At 41.5% G+C, this 20,770-nt stretch overlaps 1 protein-coding gene across 3 annotated transcripts; it reads right to left on the bottom strand.

The window, feature by feature from the left end:
- Window positions 1–118: 118 nt before the first annotated feature.
- On the bottom strand, window positions 119–20,770 carry DDX17 (DEAD-box helicase 17). Of its 3 annotated transcripts, none has more exons than XM_034987509.1 (13): window positions 20,398–20,770; window positions 15,635–15,785; window positions 14,649–14,748; window positions 13,528–13,661; window positions 13,168–13,233; window positions 11,292–11,433; window positions 10,758–10,918; window positions 10,498–10,670; window positions 10,040–10,150; window positions 9,725–9,786; window positions 7,619–7,678; window positions 3,416–3,658; window positions 119–2,437 (listed from the first exon to the last, which is right to left on the bottom strand). In XM_034987509.1, exons 1-13 carry the CDS (start codon window positions 20,445–20,447, stop codon window positions 1,932–1,934), a joined length of 1,959 nt encoding a protein of 652 aa, XP_034843400.1. In that variant the 5' UTR covers window positions 20,448–20,770; the 3' UTR covers window positions 119–1,931. The 3 variants fall into 3 exon arrangements, with proteins under 3 accessions (XP_034843400.1, XP_034843401.1, XP_034843403.1); XM_034987512.1 differs by having other exon boundaries at window positions 1,932–2,437; window positions 3,422–3,658; window positions 20,398–20,687; XM_034987510.1 differs by lacking the exons at window positions 15,635–15,785; window positions 20,398–20,770 and adding an exon at window positions 15,075–15,195.

Raw genomic sequence — 20,770 nt, 5'->3', positions numbered from 1 at the left:
TTAAGACCTGCAAGAGAGTAAGTAGGACACCCCTGTGGTGGCACCTGTTTAAAAACAAAGAAATATCTAGAATGGACTGGTCAGTGCTTAGACCAAAAAATAATCTTTTTTTGGGGGGGGGCAGGGGGTGAGGGGGCACTTTGGTTTTAAAAGCACAGAGCAGTTTTGCCAAGTTTTCCTGTGCCTACCATCCTCCCTCAGCCTCAACTTCTCGAAGAAGGGGGAAAAAAGTACAGTTAAAGAAGAAAATGTGTGGGGGGAGGGGGAGACATGTGGAAGTTCTTACATGCGTACATTTCAGCTTCTGCTGACAACCTACCTGTATGTTGCACATTCAACCATACTTTTCAGAACCCCTCAGAAACCATCCCTTCTCTCTCCCTGAAGAATTTTAAAAGAAAAACAAAACGAAAAAAAACCTCAAGTATTTAGATATTACAAACCAGCAAGCACCCTCAGGCCTTAGCCAAAGAATGCAGTGGAGCCTTCCCCCTTTAACTACATTGTTAATGAACAATACCAATAATAGCACAAAAAATTAATAGTCCAACACTGGATATGGAAGAGGGTTCTGGGGCTGTCTGATCTCCCTGTCCTATTACAGTGAACACAAGAGCAGAAAATTCCTTCTAGGCCCATGTGCTACAGAAGTGTCAGTAAAACAGTATCACTATCAAGGGGACAAACTCACCTACCTTCAGGAAGAAGAAAAGTGAGGACTTAGGCTTTAGTCCTCTGTAACTTTTCTTAAGCACTACCTACCTGTAAAAAGCTGAGTGTAAAAGGATGCTGAAGAAAATTTGCATCCAAAAGCTGTTACAAAGCACTGCAGAGAAGAGTATGAAGAGAATTAAGAGCTTTCTTAACAGACCCCCAAAGGTTCTTTATTCAAGATCATTTGGCCAAAAGGGCTGAGTGGCTAGCAAAGAGGTGCTTTTATTCTAGCTCTACAGATACTGAGTTTAAAAAGAAAATTTGCCACTGAGTATATTCTGTTTATAATTAAAGGTGGTTTTTATACTGCAGGTGAATGCATACTTAACTGGTTATTTACCTGGTTACTAAATTTTCAGTGAGCATTTATGTTCATTCTGCTCAGAGCAGCTATCTAGCTGGAAAATGAATTTCACAGATGGTCCCTGGTTATGTGGGGAAGAAAAATAGGCAGCTTCCACCCAGATGCTGAGATGCTACATTTAACCATCGCAATAAACACTTGGGGTTTGTAATTTAGAAGATACACTTAAAAAACTCAAAAATTCAATGTCTAACCAGACTAAAATGGTTATTTTTCAGTAATTGGGAAGGAGCAAGGCAGAATATAGGGGGGACAAAACCAATTAGGAATTTTTTTAAACTGTCAAATGCACTTAACAAGCAATCAGCCAAAATGACAATGGCAAAGCACTGTCTTAAAAACTCATCAGGCCTGAGGAACATTAAAAAGCATTACAGAAAATGTGCAGGGAATTCCCTCTTGGTTTTCTAACCCAGCAATGAGAGCAACCTAAAGCACAGATGCCATCTTCTTCTGCAGAATTCAACCCTCTACCCTCCCCCCTACCCCCCCAACTCAGGACAACAAAAAAATGGGCTCCCACAAAAGGGCCTAATACCTTACTTTTTCTTTGAAGATGAAAAATAGCTCAAGTATCCTCAACATGCAAGAAGTTGGGGGGGGGGGGGGGGAACTCTTCCAGTCGGCTATATATATATATGTTTTTACAAAATCTGTTATTACAGACTGGATCATTTTGGCGGACAGAAGAAACCTGGCAGTGAAGTCTAACTAATCTGCATGAAAGACAAATCACAATGGTTGGGAAAAAAAAAAAAGAAAAAAGAAAGAAAAGGGGAGGAGGAAAAAAAGGGGAAGAGAGCGTTCCTTTAAATGTAGTAAGTCTGCACAAGTCACTACCACTCGAGTGGTTTCATTTACGTGAAGGAGGAGGGGGGGGAGGAGGAGGGGGGTATTGGTAGGCGGTCTGCCCCATGTAACCTATCATATTGGTGGCTCCCGGAGGCTGTGCAAACTGTTGTGACATCAGTGGCTGTGGCTGCTGCCCAGACCGGCCTATCCCACTAAACTGCTGGCTAGAGCTCTGTGAACTTCTCCCGGCTGAGCTGGTGCTACTGGCCCCGTAAGTGCCGGCGCCATATTCCTGGGCTGTATAGCCACTGGTGCCATAAGCAGCTGCCCCGTAGGTGCCTTGACCGTAGGTGTATTGGCCTGCTTGTGCTCCAAAGGCAGAATTTGGGCTTCCATAGCCACTGCCGTTAGCATAACCGGCTCTATCGGTTTCACTACGATCCCGATAGCTCGCAGAGTCTCTCCGGCCACCATCCTTGACTCCTCGAAGCCTCCGGTCACACTCATCCTGATACATCAGATTGGGATTGTTGGCTGAAGAAGTGGTCCGGTATCGAGAACGACCTCCTGAGGGGAGGACACGAGGTATTTTTAATGCCAGATACAGAATCCAAACATAACCAGATGTAAAAAGCCGTATGAGGCACGGAAGTATTCAACCTTCTTTCTGGACCTTTAGCTAGGCCAGCCTCCAAATCAGTTACTTTAAAACTTATACCCATAATCTGATTCCTTAACAGGACATTCTCAGAAGAATGGTGAACAGTCAAGGTCATTCAACTTCTCCCTTTGAGAATTTACCAAGAAACACAATCTTCAAAATAAAGCAACAATGTAAAGAAGTTTAGGTGACTTACCACAGGTTAAAAAACAAAGACAAGCCCCTAAAGTTTGGACCACCCTACCCGGACCCTCTACTAGTACATAGTGCTTCTCAGACGTTGCTTTGTGGACCTAACTTCATCAGAATTACCTCACAAGCTTGGGGATCCTACGCCCAATTCCAAACCCACTTAAAAAACAAAACCTTGTTATTTAAGAAACTTCTCAGGTAATTTTAACAGCTTCAGCATGCAGTAAGTTTGGGACAAAGTAATACCAAACTGGTAGTCAAGAAGCTCCGATCCTAGAATATTTTGCAACTATCCAATTTTCAGATCCATTAACTACGCCTAAGACCATAAAATGGTGTAAAATTACTATCTCTTAACCTGAAAAACTGAAAACCTAATATACACTGAGGCCTTTGAAGGTATTAAAAGCAACTGGAATTCAGCTTAATTCTGAACATGCACCATGTACTTCAAAACACAAAGGTCAGTTTTATTATTACCATCTATGGAAATAATGGGATGCAAAAGGAGAACAATGACAGCCCCCCCCCGCCAATGGTCTTACTTAGAAGAGATCATGAAAAACTACTAATCACTGCCCCCGTTATTAAGCAACATACTCAAAAGCCTTCACAGGACTTGGGGGGGGGGGGGGAGGCACAATGAGCACAAAAAGATACCTTGGCAGTACCTGGAGAACTCCAGGACTTACCCTTACCCCCTCCTCCGCCGCCTCCTCTGTGGTCCACCAACTGCATCAGTTTTGGATTGATAGCCTGATTAGCCTCTTCCAGCACTTTGATCAGCTCTCTGGCCTGCTTTAGGTTCCCTGGGGTGAAGAAGGTGTAGGCGGTGCCCTTGTTGGTGCTACGGGCTGTTCGGCCAATACGGTGCACATAATCCTCTGAGCTGTTTGGATAGTCATAGTTGATCACAAACTTGACATCTTCCACATCTTCAAAGCCAACGGTGAGTCAGTTGGTAGGGTGATGTGGCAGGGAAAGAGAAGGTAAAGGACATGCCAACAACAGGTGGGAAGCACGAATGCAGATGACAGCAAGAGGAAAGAAAATTAAGTTAGTAACCACTCTGAACAGGAACAAAAAAAGACTTATCCCAACAGAGTAAAAGAGGATTAATGATTCTTGGGACATGCACAGGAAGTGGCATCTTTATCAGCTGTAAAATCCTAAGGGAATCCCATCCAACCATCCAAACTCCTGCCTCTTCTTTATTTTAATCAATATACCGGCAGGAACCGTCTCGAATTCCAGTTCCTTTTCAAAACTGGAAATGTAGAAGGTAAGTGGTACCACTGATAAGGTACAAGGTCAAATTACTTCTACTCTGTTGGGAGAAGCCTGGCAAAATCTACCAGTAATATAACAAACTTACCTTTAAACCAGTCACAGAGCAAAATGAAAAAAGAAACTTCATATACTTTATTACTACATTTTCAAGGAAACTTAATTGAAATACTTAGATTAAAAAATGTTTGCTCTCATACTTAAAAAAACTCATCAGAGCCAAAGTTAAGTACACACCTATTTTCCTTTGCAGAATCATCCAAATTATCTTTCCCCTTTCAATTACCGCAAGAGCACATTACACTAAAATTTCACTGTACTACCAAGCCCAGCTCTGCCAAATGAGGTTTGTTTTTTTTTTTTGCTCAACTCAAGGTTATTTCAACTCAGTACTTGCTTCAATATTGAAGATTGTCTACATAACCTGGGAAATTAAATAGCCAAAGAGGGTGGGAAAAACCATGAAACCTTGAGACACAGTTTAATGTTCTATCCACTGCTGGGAATTGGGTTGAATAAACCTCCTAATGCTTAAAGTATGTAAATGTTAGTGTAATGCTTTCAGCTAAATGTATATTTTTACCTACTTAAACAAACAAATCTAATATAACAAAGAATCCTAATGTTTTGTGGAAAAAAATCTGCATTTTACAAAGAATATTCAGAAAATATCCTAGATAAAACACAGATTTTTGTGATATAAATAATTAAAAAACATTCTCTGTTTGTTACCAGACCGATGCACACTCCCTCCTCCTTTGGGAAACCGCTGCAGCCGATCCCGTCTCTTTGCCTTTTATTTTTGGCGGCCTCCTTTCGAAAACTCCGCCTTCTGACACGGGACCACTGGAGCGCGGGGAGCATGCATCAAGGGTCCGTGGCAGTGAGAAGTCCCCACACACGCTCGCTCTGTGAACTGGCTTAGATGCTTCTCTGTAGCCCCATTTGGTTGCCAAGCGCCGGAGAACCTGGGTTCGGGTAAAAATTTCAGGTCCTCCAACGCCTCCCCCAAGGATAATTGGGGTGATTGTAGAAAAAAATAATTAATAAAAAAATGTAAGTTACATCCAAAGGGTCAGACTGCATCTATTGCCCAGACTGGATTAATTTCAGGGGAAAGGGGAGATGATTAAAAAAAAAAAAAATTCAGCTGTTATAAAGGGCCTGTGAAGAAAGGGGCATTATGTCTGTTTCTTATTACAATAAAGGCTCCTCAGTCTTTACTGACCCCTAAAGTCCTGAAATCACACCAGAAAGACGAGAAGGCAGTTATCACAGGGGGCAGCGTGAGTCTCCGGCTAGAGTCGTTGATGTAACAAAGGAAAAACAAAAATGTACAGGGCCAGGATGGATGGAAGGTGGGGGGATGGGAAATTATGCTCCACGGCCACATCTTCAGAGCTAAGATAATGCTCCTTAGTCAGTCCCATGGTGTCTGACCACAGGCGGCAGAGCAAGCTGAGAGACTGCACTGAATGCACAGAAGTGTGCTTTCCTAGCAGAAAGCACTGGGGACTGGAGTCAACAGCTCAGAAACTAAGACTTGGGAATATTTCTGGAGGGGTTCAATAGGGAACAGACACGGTGCCAGTTCTTCATACTAGAAAGATGTCCTGTGTGTATACACAGAGAGCTGGCTGAGGGCACACAGGAGCAAGCGCAGAATTTGTTTTCTCCAGTCAAGCTTGCCCTGATGTTATCTGCGCACTGCCACAATATTATCTTGCTGCCTTTAGAGAAGATGCTGTAGCAGGGTAAGAAATTGAAAAGTTAGTGTTTTGGCCAGCTGCCTAGGATAACAACTTTTTGTCTGACAAGCCCTAGAACATGGCCTGAATATCCAATCACTAATTGGGAAGGACTGAAACTAGCCAATAGGCTCATCTAGAGCTGCTTCGGGCCAATGTAGATTTGCCTCGGCCATGTACTGAGTGATCTGCAGCTGATATCAAAGCTTCTGTTAAAAAACAAAACAAAATAAATTCAATACTTTTATTTTCACAGTGTGTAGTTTAAACAAAAAAAAGGAAAAATTAAAACTATCCCAGTGGAAAGGGAATAGTGGCTTCCTGAGGATGACTATCATAAAACTATGGGAAGTGAAGAACTTACCTGAAGGGAACATTTAAGAGGCCATCGCTCGACAGGAAGTGAAAAAAGGCCTGGTGACTCAGCTGAAAATTGCACCCCTGTCTGTGAGGTAGAAGCCTTCACTTTCCAGGATCTTGTAGGACCTTGGTCAGCATTCTGCCATTTTGGTGGGTTTTCCCCCTCCTTTTGATTTTTACAAGGCAGCAAACAAAGGGGCCCAAAACAAGCACTGATGCTGAGTAACAAGAAACAGACTCAGGTACCTTCCCTCTCCCCTCACTTGGATGAGTGGGGGTGGGATGAAGAGTCTAAATTATTCTAATGGTAGCCAATTGATTTGGTTTAGAAATGCAGGGGGAAAAGGAACAAATATTTTTAATTGTCTAGGCAAGATGCACAAAGAAGCTACCAGCACATAGCAAGCCTGTTTAAAAACCACCATCACTGAAAGCTTTTGTGTAAACTGCTTTCAGGCCGCAGCCTCTTCTCCCAACAGGCCCGAGTTCTAACCGCACAGATCCAGACATGACCTCAGAGGGCACAGACAAGTTTCAGTCATGGCTGCAGGTCACCACCTCTGAAGGAGGGAATGATGAGTGCAATGTATAGAAAGCCTTCATTCTTTTGTATTCCAGTTGAACACTTATCCTCTTTATGTTAAGTATTACAAGGGAATATGGCACTTCTCACCTTACTGGGCAAGAAATTAAATACCTGTCCATAATTTTAAAATATCTTTGTAATAGAGAAAATGTCATCTTTTTCTAATATAAAGTTTTGAATTATACCTGTTTACCTCAGAATAACGGGATAAAGTACCACAAAATGGTTCTATAAATCTCAAATCATAATGGGTGGAAAGCTCCAGAAGAACATGAGCTTCAAATGAAGTTCTTAAATTGGAAAACAGCACATGGATGATAGGAACATGGGTGGGAAGAGGGGATAGCTGAGTGTCCATGATAATTTTACGCCAATAAATAAAATCGGGCAGTGCAGATTTAATTGCTGAATAACATATTTATAGACTTATTAAATCCCAAGGATATATTACGTTAGCATTTATGGAATTGGACTTCCACATACATATCTAGTACAGATAGACTGGTATAGGGAGAACAACAACTGCAGACTCTAGCATCTAATAGCTAGGTTTAATCAGGCTCATTCTATCCAGCCAGAATGCAGAATAAAACCAGGAAGAGGCTGAGCTGTCCGACTGAGTGTCTCCTGTCCCTCTAACTGAATAGTCATGCCTAGGCCTTGCTGCAGACCAAAGCCTGTTTGTCAGGAGCAGGAAGAGACTTTGAAAATAAAAGGAAAAAAAACAAAACAAAACAAAACAAAAAAAACCAAGGTTAAAAAAAGTTGTGAGGGGGAAAAAGTCACACTTTGTATTCTTCTCTTTTAAATATCTATCTAACCACATGTATATACAACTCTAATTTGAAATGACAAACAAATCTTTAAACCAAAAGATACATATACCATTGACAGAGACACCTATCTATACAAACCTAGCCCACGGGAGGCTACATCTGTGGCAATGAGGATGGGAGCCTTTCCCGAACGGAACTCTGTAAAACAAGCACAGGAGAAGGGAATGATGAGTGCAGTGCAATGTATAGAAAGCCTTCATTCTTTTGTATTCTGTCATCCTCTAAAACAGGCTTGCTATGTGCTGGTAGCTTCTTTGTGCATCTTGCCTAGACAATTAAAAGGCCAAGTTGAAGCCAACTTGAAAGCCAAGTTATACAATCGAAGCTAAGTGATTATCTTTATAAAATGACCATACAGGGCGCCTGGGTGGCTCAGTTGGTTAAGTGACTGCCTTCAGCTCAGATCATGATCCTGGAGTCCCTGGATCAAGTCCCGCATCAGGCTCCCTGCTCAGCAAGGAACCTGCTTCTCCCTGACCCTCCCCCCTCTCATGTGCTCTCTCTCGTTCTGTCTCAAAAAAAAAAAAAAAAGAAGACCATACAAACATTCCTAGCTATCTAACCTTTTTATTTTAGCATGTTAAACTTCAAATAATGGTGTCAGAACATGCCAAACTCTTTTAAAAATTCAAGAAAAATAATACTTCTTTGAAAATAAAATCTTTATTATACTTTTAGCAGAGAAACAAGAGACAAAAACTACCTTTAATAATGAAATACTATTAAAACTGTGTAGCAATTTGTAACAAAATTAAAATGAGCTAGAATTTTCCCCCCTTAAATTATGACACCAAAGTTATCTTCCAAATGAAATAAAACCAAAAGTAGGGGTCAGGGGAGGAAGCAAGTTTAAAGATGTGAAATCAAAGGAGAAGTGCTACTTTCCTCTGTGAAATAACAGAAATTATGTATATTAGTCTCTGCCCCCAAGTCCTGGCCCTGAGTTCCTAAAACCCTTTGTACACAGAGATGCTAGGGGAATCTTTTATTCCTAGTCTTTGACCTTGCCTGGTTCCTGACACAGAGACCCCAAGTCCCTCAGAACTTCCTGAGTGATGGGAGTATCTTTTGTGCTGAGGCACTACTTGGTGGAATCCCGGAGAGCTTGAGGATGGGGGCTCGTCACCAGAAAGACCAAGCCATGATTGTAAGAGCTTGGAACATCTTGGGCATCTGCCTTTGGCTCAGGTCATGATCCCAGGGTCCTGGGATCGAGCCCCACATCAGGCTCCCTGCTCCACGGGAAGCCTGCTTCTCCCTCTTCCACTCCCCCTGCTTGTGTTCGCTCTCTCGCTGTGTCTCTCTCTGCCAAATAAATAAAATCTTAAAAAAAAATCCCAAAAGTAGGGGCGCCTGGGTGGCGTAGTCCATTGAGTGTCCAACTCTTGGTTTTGGCTTGGGTCGTGATCTCAGGGTCGTGAGACTGAGCCCTGCATAGGACTCTAAGCTCAGCACAGAGTCAGCTTGAGATTCTCTCTCCCTCTCACTCCCCCTGCTCGCCTGCTCTAAAATAAATCTTAAAAAACAAAAACACCTCCAAAAGCACAGAGTTTGGCGAGCTCTCCAGGCTGATGAACATTAGATCAGAACGTTAACAAGGACAAGATCTTATTAAATACAGGAAGGGTAGTCTAAGTTATGAAAAATAGTTTAAATAGGCAGCATTATGGACCTTCAAGGACAGTAGAGATATGCTAAAAAATGCCCCTAATACTCAATTACAGAGAGCATAGTTAGGCAAACTCTGACCTATGGATCAAATCTGGCAATATTTATTTTTATTATTTTACTTCAACACAGCAAGGCTTTCTTTACATATTGCCTATGACCATCTTTTTCTGCTACAACATCAAAGCCGAACTACTGTGACATAACCACCGTACAGTCTGCAAAGCAGAAAACATGAACTTTTTTTAAAAAAAAGATTTTATTTATTCATTTGAGACAGAAAGACAGACGAGAGAGCATGAGCAGGGGAGAAAGGCAGAGGGAGAAGACTCCCCGCTGACCTGGGAGCCTGATGCGGGGCTCGATCCCAGGACCCCAGGATCACGACGTGAGCTGAAGGGAGATGCCTAACCATCTGAGCCACCCAGGCACCCCGAAAATATTTACTTCTTGACCCTTTACAGAAAGTCTGCCCATCCCTAAAACAGTATGGACAATGTTTAGTTTTGAACTCACCATTAAGTACCCAATCTCTTTCTGGTTGACTCTTATCTCCATGGATACACATAGCTGGCCAACTGTCAGAAGAAAAGTGACCAATATTTCAGAAATCTTTAAAAGAGTAAAACTAAACTTTAAAAAGAAGAGCTACCACACGGAATTGTGAAGGTTTATTAAGCTACGTGAATAGATGACTGTGTCCATCCAAAGAGCAAAGTGCATGACAGGTATTACTGAAATAGTAATACAACATTCATTATACCAATTCAGAAATTCCTACTGAACTATAAATATACAACCTGTGGCTAATTACCTCCGTGCAGTACTCACCCATCTCTGCGCATCCTTCGAGTGAGGTCATCACATCGTCTCTTTGTCTCTACAAATATTATTGTCTTATTTTCTTTCTCAGCCATTATTTCCTCCATGAGTTGGATCAACCTGAAAACAAGACCAGCAAAAACGCACGCATTCAGAGTAGACCTCCCTATACATCATGTAGAAGCTATGTCTACAATATCAACTCCCCAAAACTACAGTACTTTCTTTTCACATTTTCTATACAGCTAATAACTATTCGAGCTGGGATTTAATTCTAAGGATCCAGAATCCTTCCTTGTAACCACAATGCTCTGGAAAATGAGATAAAGAATGGATAGTTGGAAAGCTGGTAATGCTTTTAATGTTCTGGGGCCTCAAAAAATTTCAGACTTCTTCAATGCTTTAACTCTGGGAGGATTATTAGGAAAGGTTTAACAGCATTATCAAAACAGTAAAATCTCTCTTACTTGTGGTCTTTTTCACTTTCCATGCAGACATCCACAATCTGGAGGATGTTGTGGTTGGCACTCAACTCCAGATTGCCCACGTTGATCTGGGTGTAATCACGAAGGAAATCCTCTGCAAGCTGTCTTACTTCTTTTGGCCAGGTTGCGCTCCACATCAATGTCTGCCTATCAGGCTACCAGGAAAAGAAAGGCTTTCTTTTAGGCTAAGGAACCATGACAGGCAATGAGCATAAAGACAGGGTATCATCAGTTTTACACACCCTGATTTGGTCCACAATTTTACGGATCTGAGGTTCGAAGCCCATATCAAGCATCCTGTCCGCCTCATCCAATACAAGGTAAGTACATCGGCGAAGATTTGTCTTTCCTGACTCCAGGAAATCTATCAGGCGCCCAGGAGTAGCTATACAGATCTCAACACCTGTAAAACAAAACCAAAGATGTAGCCAATTAAGAAGTCTCTATATACACTGTCCAAGCCTCAGTATACTAAGAAGCACCAGCTCTGGTGGTTGCATTTGATACTGCAGAGCACTAGCTAAATCTTAACATAATACTTGGAAAAGCATGACGTAAAGAGATTTATGTATAATCATCCAATCTCCACCAAGTTTAAGTCTCTGTGTTAAACATTCCTTTAATAGCAGTTTAACCATACCTGAGAATTTCTAAGCTCCTGAAATACTGATTTTTTTCCCAATAAGAACCCACTATTTCCCTCTCCAACTTCATTCATAAAAATTGGTAAAATGAGAAAAATTATTAATTCTTACGTTTTTGTTTTTTTAAATTACCTCTCTCCAAATCTCGAATCTGAGGACCTTTAGGAGCCCCTCCATAAATGCAAGTACTCTTCAATCTAGAACATTTGCCATAGTCATCAGCCACCTGCTGTACTTGCTGGGCAAGCTCTCTGGTAGGAGCCAGAACTAGACACTGAAACAAACACACATGTTTAAGACACCTATCCCAAGTTAAAAAAGAAAAAAAAAACAAAAAGGTTATCTAAATTCTTTTTCTATTGTCTAACCTGTTACTTTAAAATTATATGAGGGGGTGGGGAAGGCAGAGAGTTTAAGACAGTACACTGGAGTGTGGCAAAAAAACAGAGTATTTAGCATGTGAACTGATGGGTCTTTTTTTTTTTTTTAAAGATTTTATTTATCTATGAGAGAGAGAGCGCGCGCACATGAGAGGGGGAGGGTCAGAGGGAGAAGCAGACTCCCTGCCGAGCAGGGAGCCCGATGTGAGACTCGATCCAGGGACTCCAGGATCATGACCTGAGCCGAAGGCAGTCGCTCAACCAACTGAGCTACCCAGGCACCCAGGTTTTGATACACGATTCATTCATTATAGTCTGTGTGCTATTTAAGTGGATTTACAGATTGCATTACCTAGGGGTTTTTTTGTTGTTTTTTAAAAGATTTTATTTATTTATTTGAGAGAGAGAGAGAGCATGAGAGAGGGGAGGGTCAGAGGGAGAAAGCAGACTCCCTGCTAGGCAGGGAGCCCAATGTGGGACTTGATCCTGGGACTCCAGGATCATGACCTGAGCCGAAGGCAGTCGCTTAACCAACTGAGCCACCCAGGCTCCCCAGCATTACCTAGTTTTAACTAAACAACTCTCACAAAATGAACAAGTAGCTTTAACCATGGATCAAATATTAAGAAAAAACCAAATGAATAAGGAAATAGCAAAGCAGACACTTTTCTGACTTCTAGTTTAAGCTTTTAGCCAGACACATTAGGCAAAAACAATGACTTATACACAATCAAAACAACAAAAAATTAAAACTCTTTGAAATAGGTTATCATATACACTGTTAACAACACATCCTGGTCTGTGTACAGATCCGTGAGATATTAGCTAACAATAATGAAGCTAATTCTATTAGCCATATGGAATATATTTCATACTGCAAAGTAACGTATTATTCTTTCTGTGAATATTTTGAGACACACTGTAATAATGTACCTATCTGTAAAAACACAGCAAATGCAAGCTCAATTTTTTTTTAAGATTTTAAGTAATCTCTACACCCATCATGGGGTGTAGAGATTACTTACAACTCACAACCCTGAGCTCAAAAGCTGCATACTCTATTGAGCCAGTCAGGCACCCCTTGATTTTTAAAAAACAGGTTAAGAATATATTAAAAATGTTTCATAACCACTACGCACATTTTATAGAAAGTAGCGTTAAAAGTGAAAATAATCAAACCAGAAAACCATACTGCCCTTTGTTAAACATTTACAAAAGTATTACTTAACCACAAAGAATACACATCCTAAATCTGACTTACATACACATGGCAGGGACATCATTTCATACTTCCTTATTCCTCACAGCATCATCAAGCAATTCAAAACTGTATCTGAATTTACTGCAGAGTAAATGCAGTAGTATGAAATAATATGAAGGCAGTACTCATAGTGGTTAAGAGTAAGACTAGTTCAAATTCAAACTCAGCCACTTAACAGCTGTATGACTTTGGACTAGTCATTTAATAGCACTGTTACCAAAATTTTATCAGTAAGATGAGGATAACATCATTTCTACATATGGAAGGTGGGTTTGAGAATGAAATCTGAAATCACATGCAAAGCACAGTGGCTGAAACACAGTTATCTTTAAGTTGTGGTTATTTTTAGAATTATAAACACACTTACGATCGGGCCATCTCCCCTTTCCAGGTACGGCTGGTGGTTAATATGGACAATTGCAGGCAGCAAATACTGGGGGGGGGGGGGGAGAAAGAACAACAGTCTTATTCCAAAACTAAGCCATTATCCTAAATTATCACAGTTAATTGATAATGCCTAACCACAGAAGTGAAAACAGAACTGTTACACATTTTGTGCAATGTAAATTAGAACACAAAATACTCGCAAACATTTCCCATAGCTAAGAAACCTGAAATATTACCTACACTATCTGAATTACAATTTTCTAAGAATTAAGAATTAACAGGATAATCAAAATAGCAAAGTAAGTTACCACAATGTTAACGTTCCCTTGCTGGTACGTACCGCCAGCGTCTTCCCAGAGCCAGTCTGAGCGATGCCCACCATATCTCGGCCACTGAGAGCCAAGGGAAATCCCTGGCACTGAATCGGAGTTGGTTCTGTAAAGTGCTGATCCATCAACACATCCATTACATATTCTGTTAGGGAATAGAGGTCAGTGCTTTTAGGTAAAACTAAGGACACAGCCAACAGAATTCTTTTTTTTTTTTTTTTTAAGATTTTATTTATTTGAGAGAGAGCGAGCCAGCCAGAGAGAGAGCACAAGTGGAGGGGAGGGGCAGAGGGAGAAGCAGACTCCCCACTGAGCAGGGAGCCCGATGTGGGACTCAATCCCAGGACCCTGGGATCACGACCCGAGCCGAAGGCATACGCTTAACCAACTGAGCCACCCAGGCACCCCACAGCCAACAGAATTCTAAAACTGTTCAACTCATTGAAAGATTTACCCAGCTTCGTATCTCTCCAAGAGAAGTGCTGTTTCTTTCTTTAGTTACTGAATCTCTGACCTGCTGACTACTACCTCTCAAGAGGACTGTTGCCTTAGCTATCTACCCTTCCCTTCAATACTTTAAAACCACTGCCCAAAAGTCTCTAACAGAGCATGGACATATGGTTGTTAGTCACATATTGTTTGCCAAGTTATACCCGGCTAGAACATAATTTCATTCTGTTTTCTAAAAGGTAGAGGCAAAACTAGGGGAAGATGAAAAACTCAAAAGTTTTAAAACGAAGAACAGATAAGCATAAAAAATCTCTCATGCAACAATACAGCATTTACTTCCAGCCTTGAAGTTAATATTACTTTTTTAAGACTTTATTTGACAGAGACAGCGAGAGGAAACACAAGGAGGGGGAGTGGGAGAGGGAGAAGCAGGCTCCCCACTGAGCAGAGAGCCTGATGCGGGGCTCGATCCCAGGACCCTGGGATCATGACCTGAGCCAAAGGCAGACGCTTAACAATTGAGCCACCCAGGCGCCCCTGATATTACCACCTTTGTGAAAGGTTTCTACTTGCCTCTTCAACAAAATACTGAGCCTGAATCAAAACCTTTAAATAAGCCATTACCCATGTTTACCATTCAATAAAATTTAACAATTACAATCCTGGTTTGAAGAACACTTACGTGGGAAGTTAGCATGATGGAAGGCAAATACAGGTTTAGGACAAACATCTCCCCCCCTCACTGTAATTTCCTTCTTTCGGCGTAGTTCATCAACCTCATACTATGGAAGAAAAAGTAAAAAAACGAGTAAATTATTCTAAACATGCAAAACTTTATGTTCCAGTCAAGCTGAACAATGATCTAATCTACATTTACACTGGAAAATACGTTTAATAACAGTTCTGATAGTGCTTTCATATATATTTAACTTCAACCAATTTGTAAGGATCCTCCCAACTTCTTGAGTCAATGAAGCAAGTGATAAGAGTTCTATTTTGCCCATGAGAAAACAGATACTCAGAAATATTAAAAGTAATTTGCCCAAGGTCAGAACTAGGAAGAGGGAGAAATAGTGGAACTTGGGACCAAGTGCTCTTGCCATCATACCTTTTTTTGAATGAGTAACCATTTCATGAGTCCAAAATCATCACAATGAGATTAAAAAAAAAGAGAAGTATATTATGCCAATGTTTTATTTTTTTTGAAAGATTTTATCTATTCAACAGAGAGAGAGCACGAGAAGGGGAGAGGGGGCAGAAAGAGAGGGAGAAGCAGGCTCAGGGAGCCTGACACGAGGCTCGATCCCAGGACCCTGGGATCATGACCTAAGCCGAAGGAAGACGCTTAACCAACTGAGCCACCTAGGCGCCCCTATGCCAATGTTTTAAACTTAACTTCGTAGATGAAAGGACGTGAACCTCATATACAGTTAAAATCTCATACATGACAAATTGGGAAGCATAGCCAATAAATGAGAACCAACAATAGATTAGGTATATATTTAAACTATTTCCTCCTTTGAGTACCAGTAATCTTACAAAGAATCTAACGAAATACCACACAAGAATAAAACATCTAACAGCTGTAAAGCCTGCCTAGTATGTCAACTCGGTCATTACTGTGTATAGAAAAAAAGGTAAATCAATCAATCAATCCCCAAAACTTACCGGAGTCAGCCTTGCCACTTCTGGATGCTCTACATAAAAATTCTTCTCAAACTTGGGGAGCTCACTCAAATCCCATTTCTTTTTACGTAAACGCTCCCCAGGATTACCAAATTTCTTCGGGGGAAGGCCACCACCACCTCTTGCACCAAATCTAGAAACATAAAAATTTTTAGTTTATTAGTATTTTAAAAGCAATATACCTTAGGTGGCATAAAAACAAGCAAAAGATTTTCTCTTAGGATACCACCAGCCCCCTCCAAAGAGTAATTTTTTTATTCTCATTCAAAGGTATGGAGAAAATGTTTGTAAAACTTCCGTTACTATCCAGTAATTGTTACAGGTATGATTACAATAGGTGAAAAATTAAAAACTCCTATGTTTAGAAAAATATAGGGATTACAACCAGATTCTGGAATGACTGAAAAGGTGTTAATTTTTATTTTGCCTCTTAGGGATGATTTTGAACAATTTAACTTCTCTGTACCCATTTCTTATGTAGACATACTACTACCACTTATTTCAGAGACTGAGATGAAGTGCTTAAGAAAGTACCTGGCATAGTAAGCACTCAGTACAAGTTAGCATAACTGTATTCATTCAATGTTACTGTAGTAACTGTAGTAACCGTAGTTACTGTACCAGGTACTGTTTTTAGTGGTGATGAAGACATAAACTGAAAAAAAAAAAAAAAAAAAAAAACAGAAGTCTCTATTCCTGTGTAATATTCAGACGTGTAGGCAAGGGAAGACATTAGTTTATGTTTAAAGGCAACAGTGTGGACAGGTAAAAAAATATACTTCAAGCCAAGCTGCTCCACACTTGGAACAGTTTGTTGAACCTTTATCTAGATTGTGTGATAAGCATTCCTATTATCTGCTAATAAGGAAAACTAGGGCCCCTCTAAGACTAGGAGGCTACTCTTCACCTTTAGTTTAGGCTAATGAATAGCCGAGAACTGACTTATGACCTCTTCATCTCCACCTTTACTTTCTGTTCCCAGGGAACTATATTAACTATAAATTTACCCCAAAAATATTAGTCTTATTTAAGGTTTTACTTAAGTTCATTCTTTTTAGTAATCTCTACACCAAACGTGGGGTTCAACCTCAAGATCAAGAGTCACCTGCTCCACTGAGCCTGCCAGGCACCCCTTATTTAAGGTTTAAAAAACTCAAACAAATTTAAAGCCAACCTTTGTTTTATCTAACATTCCTAACGGACAAGTTCAATTGGAATACAAATGACCACTAAGCGAACTTGCAATTTTCTAACTTTTCCTAGAACATGAAGATGGTCTTCATTTTTTGTATTTCAACCTATTAAGTGTAGGGCATTGTTTTGTATACAAGTATACACTTACACTGTTTTCATTCCGTTTCCTTACTCCCGAATTTGAATTTAACTTCCCTTTTCCACTCTAACCCACTCGTAACATCATCTTGCAGATGGTTCCACTTTATAATTGACTGGCAGTAGCTGTATTATTTTAAAGGGCCTCAATTTCCTGGAATTCAAAGTGATTCTAAAACTTACTCAGCTAGACATTTCTCTAAATACAAACATACAAAGACTGATGGTGGGAAATTTTCTTGGGACTACTGAGCATCTACACTCAACAGGTACAACTTGATGGATTCCATTTATACTACTTAACAGGTAAGAGAGATCAGGAATCAAAACAGAAGCAAAGAAATATACATATATTGAAGATACAGTATCAATGACATCTTCAACTTGCCCTCAGGCCCAAAGCTCAATACTGAATAGCAGACAATCAAAGACCACCTGGATCAACCCCCCCCTTTACAAATGATGCAACTGACACAGATCTAAATAGGTAAGCCAAATCTTTAGATTGTCAGCTTAGTTTATAAAAATGTATGTGGTTCCTAGAAGGTGCTGTTTCAATGCTGCTCCTGCACTCCAAGGCTACCCAAACCTTAAACTAATGATCTACAAGAAAAAAGAACTCTGGGGGGCGCCTGCCTTTGGCTCAGGTCATGATCCCAGGTTCCTGGGATCGAGCCCCACATTGGGCTCCCTGCTCGGCGGGAAGCCTGCTTCTCCCTGTCCCACTCCCCCTGCTTGTGTTCCCTCTCTCACTGTGTCTCTGTCTGTCAAATAAAATCTTAAAAAAAAAAAGAAAAAAGAAAACACAACTCTGGAAAGTAACATTCCTTTTAAGGCTTATTCAACAGAAGAGGTTTTTCCCATCTCCCTATTGCCTTGATTATTTAACCAAGACGTATCATTCTACACTACAGATATTTGAAACATGGGGTTCTTTAAAAATATGCTGTCTCCCACCATAATTAAAGCTTACCTCAATATTCAAGATAGCCTTTTACAGAATTTTTGAGCACATTCTTGCCATCCTTCAAAGATGCACATATCCTAATCCCTGGCATACTATACTGCTCATTAGATATTTTGATTGCTTTGCAATAAATGCAGCTCTGAAGATTCATGTATTAACCATGCAACATCATGCTAGTTCAAATGTACACAGCACATCACTTTTGGATTTTCCATGTACACACACAGACCTTTCATTCCCTTTTCAAAATAATAATCCATTTCAGCTCTCTAACATTAATATAGCAATTCAAATCATAAATGAAATTTCATGGCAAATGTAGAATTAGGACACAGATCTTATGAAAAAGTGCCATTGTTTGAAAAGAAGTTTTTCAAGCTTTAAAAAAAAAGTCATCTGATAGTCAATATGGGGGTAAAGTATGGATCAGTAATTCACTTTTCAAATAATTTATTTTTATTGTTAAAACATATATATGGTGGGCGCCTGGGTGGCTCAGTTGGTTAAGCGACTGCCTTCAGCTCAGGTCATGATCCTGGAGTCCCTGGATCGAGTCCCGCATCGGGCTTCCTGCTCGGCAGGGAGTCTGCTTCTCCCTCTGACCCTCCCCTCTCTCCTGTGCTCTCTCTCATTCTCTCTCTCAAATAAATAAAATCTTTAAAAAAAAAACCCAAAAAAACCCCCATATATATGGTTAAGTTATTCAACACCCACTGCGAAGAAATAAAACACTCAGTACCTTGGTAGCTCCCTGTGCCTATTTCAAGTTTACAAACCCCGGAACTATCACCTCCAATTTTGCTTTTTAGAGTCTCGTCCTATGTATCCTCATAGGTATTATCCTTTTACCATGACTTGCTTTTTCACTCCACATTTGTGAGTCATCCATGTTGATGCGTGTTTTCTTTTCACTGCTGTATTGTATTCTACTGTATGAACACCCACACTTTACCAGAGACGAGCAGTTCCCAATACTGTCACAAACAGTGCTGGTAAAAACATTTCTGTACATGAATGCTGGGGAACATGTACAAGGATTTCTCTAGGCTTTAGTGTATGGGGTATAAAGCTCAAGAGGAATTACTGGGTCATTTTCTACTAGGTAATGTCAAATTCTTTGTCTTAAGCGGTTGCACTGAAATTCACTTTTAAATACAGCTATACTGTGAAACACTAAGCAAACATTCCACTTCTAGCCCTCCAAATTTAACACTACGATCAAATATTTTCCTTCCTAACAAGGTATAAATAAAGTAATCCTTTTTACTTTGTAATTCAAGTGATAATTGAGGTGCTTGTGACTAGAAGATCTGGGACTTCTGTATCTGAACCACAAAAATGTTTGGAGAAAATACCATTAACAGAACACCTACTACAAAGAGACAATTTCACATAGTGTCTTAATTCCCAAGAACAATGCAAAGTAAAGGCAATTACTTATGCCCATCTTCAGTTGAGAAAACAGGCTCACAAAGGTCCAGGATCTTGCACAAAGTCACATATGTTAATAACTGGCGTTCCATTACTTTTTATCCAAAGATAGGACGTTTATTACAAAAAGTAACAGCACAAACGAACATGAATCTCTTGAGTAACTTTTTCCTTTAACTGATGTTAAGATTTCAATCTCTGTATCTGGGAAGACTTCAGGTTTAATCTTGTTAACTTCCAACCGTGGCATTATCCCATCAAAAGCTTTCTAGTCAGGCCGAGAAAACTCTAATACCCCAGCCCAACTGGAGAAAAGGAGTATGGGGAGGAACCCTATAGCAAAAATAAGACAAAAAACCTCTCCCTCCTCAAATACGATCATTTAGATGGCAAACAATTCCACTGCTTTACTCTTCAGTGTCGTTACCTGAAATACGACTAAAGGGGACCTAAAGATCTATTTAAAAAACGAGAAATCAGCCTTTCGGTCTCGTTAGTTTCCAGTTCTATTAACAGTGATCTCTGGCGACAGATAACGTAAGGGAAGCCATTTGGCGTCAAGATTTTCCCAGGCCGCATTCGAAGACCTCCTCCTCTTCTCAGCAGAACATCCGTGTTTTACAGATGAGCGCTGAGGCCTGGAGATCAAATGACTTGCCCAAATCCGCCGGGCTCGAAAGCCGGGCAGCCAGGCGAGGCCCGGCCGGGTCTGCGGCGCCTCGCGCTCCCCGCCACGACGGCGGTCCGCAAGGAGGGGCTGGGGCGTCGCCAGGCCGCCGCCCCCCAGCCGGGTCACCCGCGATCCCGGGGCGCAGGCCCACCCGCAGGCCCGCGCACCAAACCGCTATTAAGTCCCAGGACGCCTCGCCTCCCGGAATCGGGGGCGTCGCTCCCAGGCCCGCAGTCCGTTCCGGGTCTCCCGCTCGGCCGCAGGCTGCGGTCTCCTCAGGAAACCTCCCCCCCCACCCCCGGCCCACGCACACGCGAGGCCTTCCCTCTCCCCCTCCCCCCTTACCCTCCACGGTCACGATCCCGGTCCCGGTCCCCAAAGCCGCCTCCGCGCATGGTCCCAAACGGATAGAGATCTGGGAGCGGGGCACGGATGGCCGGGCTCGGGAGGGCCTGCGGCTCCGGTCTGGTGACGACCGATGGCGGCGGCGCCTCCGCTGTTGGGGCGGCGGCAGGCGCGGCGCTCTCTCGCTCCGACGCGCTGTCTCCCGTCGCAGACGCCACCGTCGCCGCCTCTCTCGTCGGAGACGGGAGCAAAACACAGAGAATCGGGGTTATAAAAGCAGTGGGTAGGTTTGGCTACGCTCAAACCCGGCAGTGCCGTGGTTTAGGCGTCTCCTTCCTTCCCAGCGACTGCACAAAATGGCGGCCGGCGCTGA

The sequence above is a fragment of the Mirounga leonina genome, unplaced genomic scaffold (assembly GCF_011800145.1).
Source record: "Mirounga leonina isolate KUSES-001 unplaced genomic scaffold, KU_Mleo_1.0 Mir_418, whole genome shotgun sequence".
Lineage (NCBI taxonomy): Eukaryota > Metazoa > Chordata > Mammalia > Carnivora > Phocidae > Mirounga > Mirounga leonina.
The sequence above is the reverse complement of the archived record's forward strand: the minus strand, read 5'-3'. Positions and strand labels throughout refer to the sequence as shown.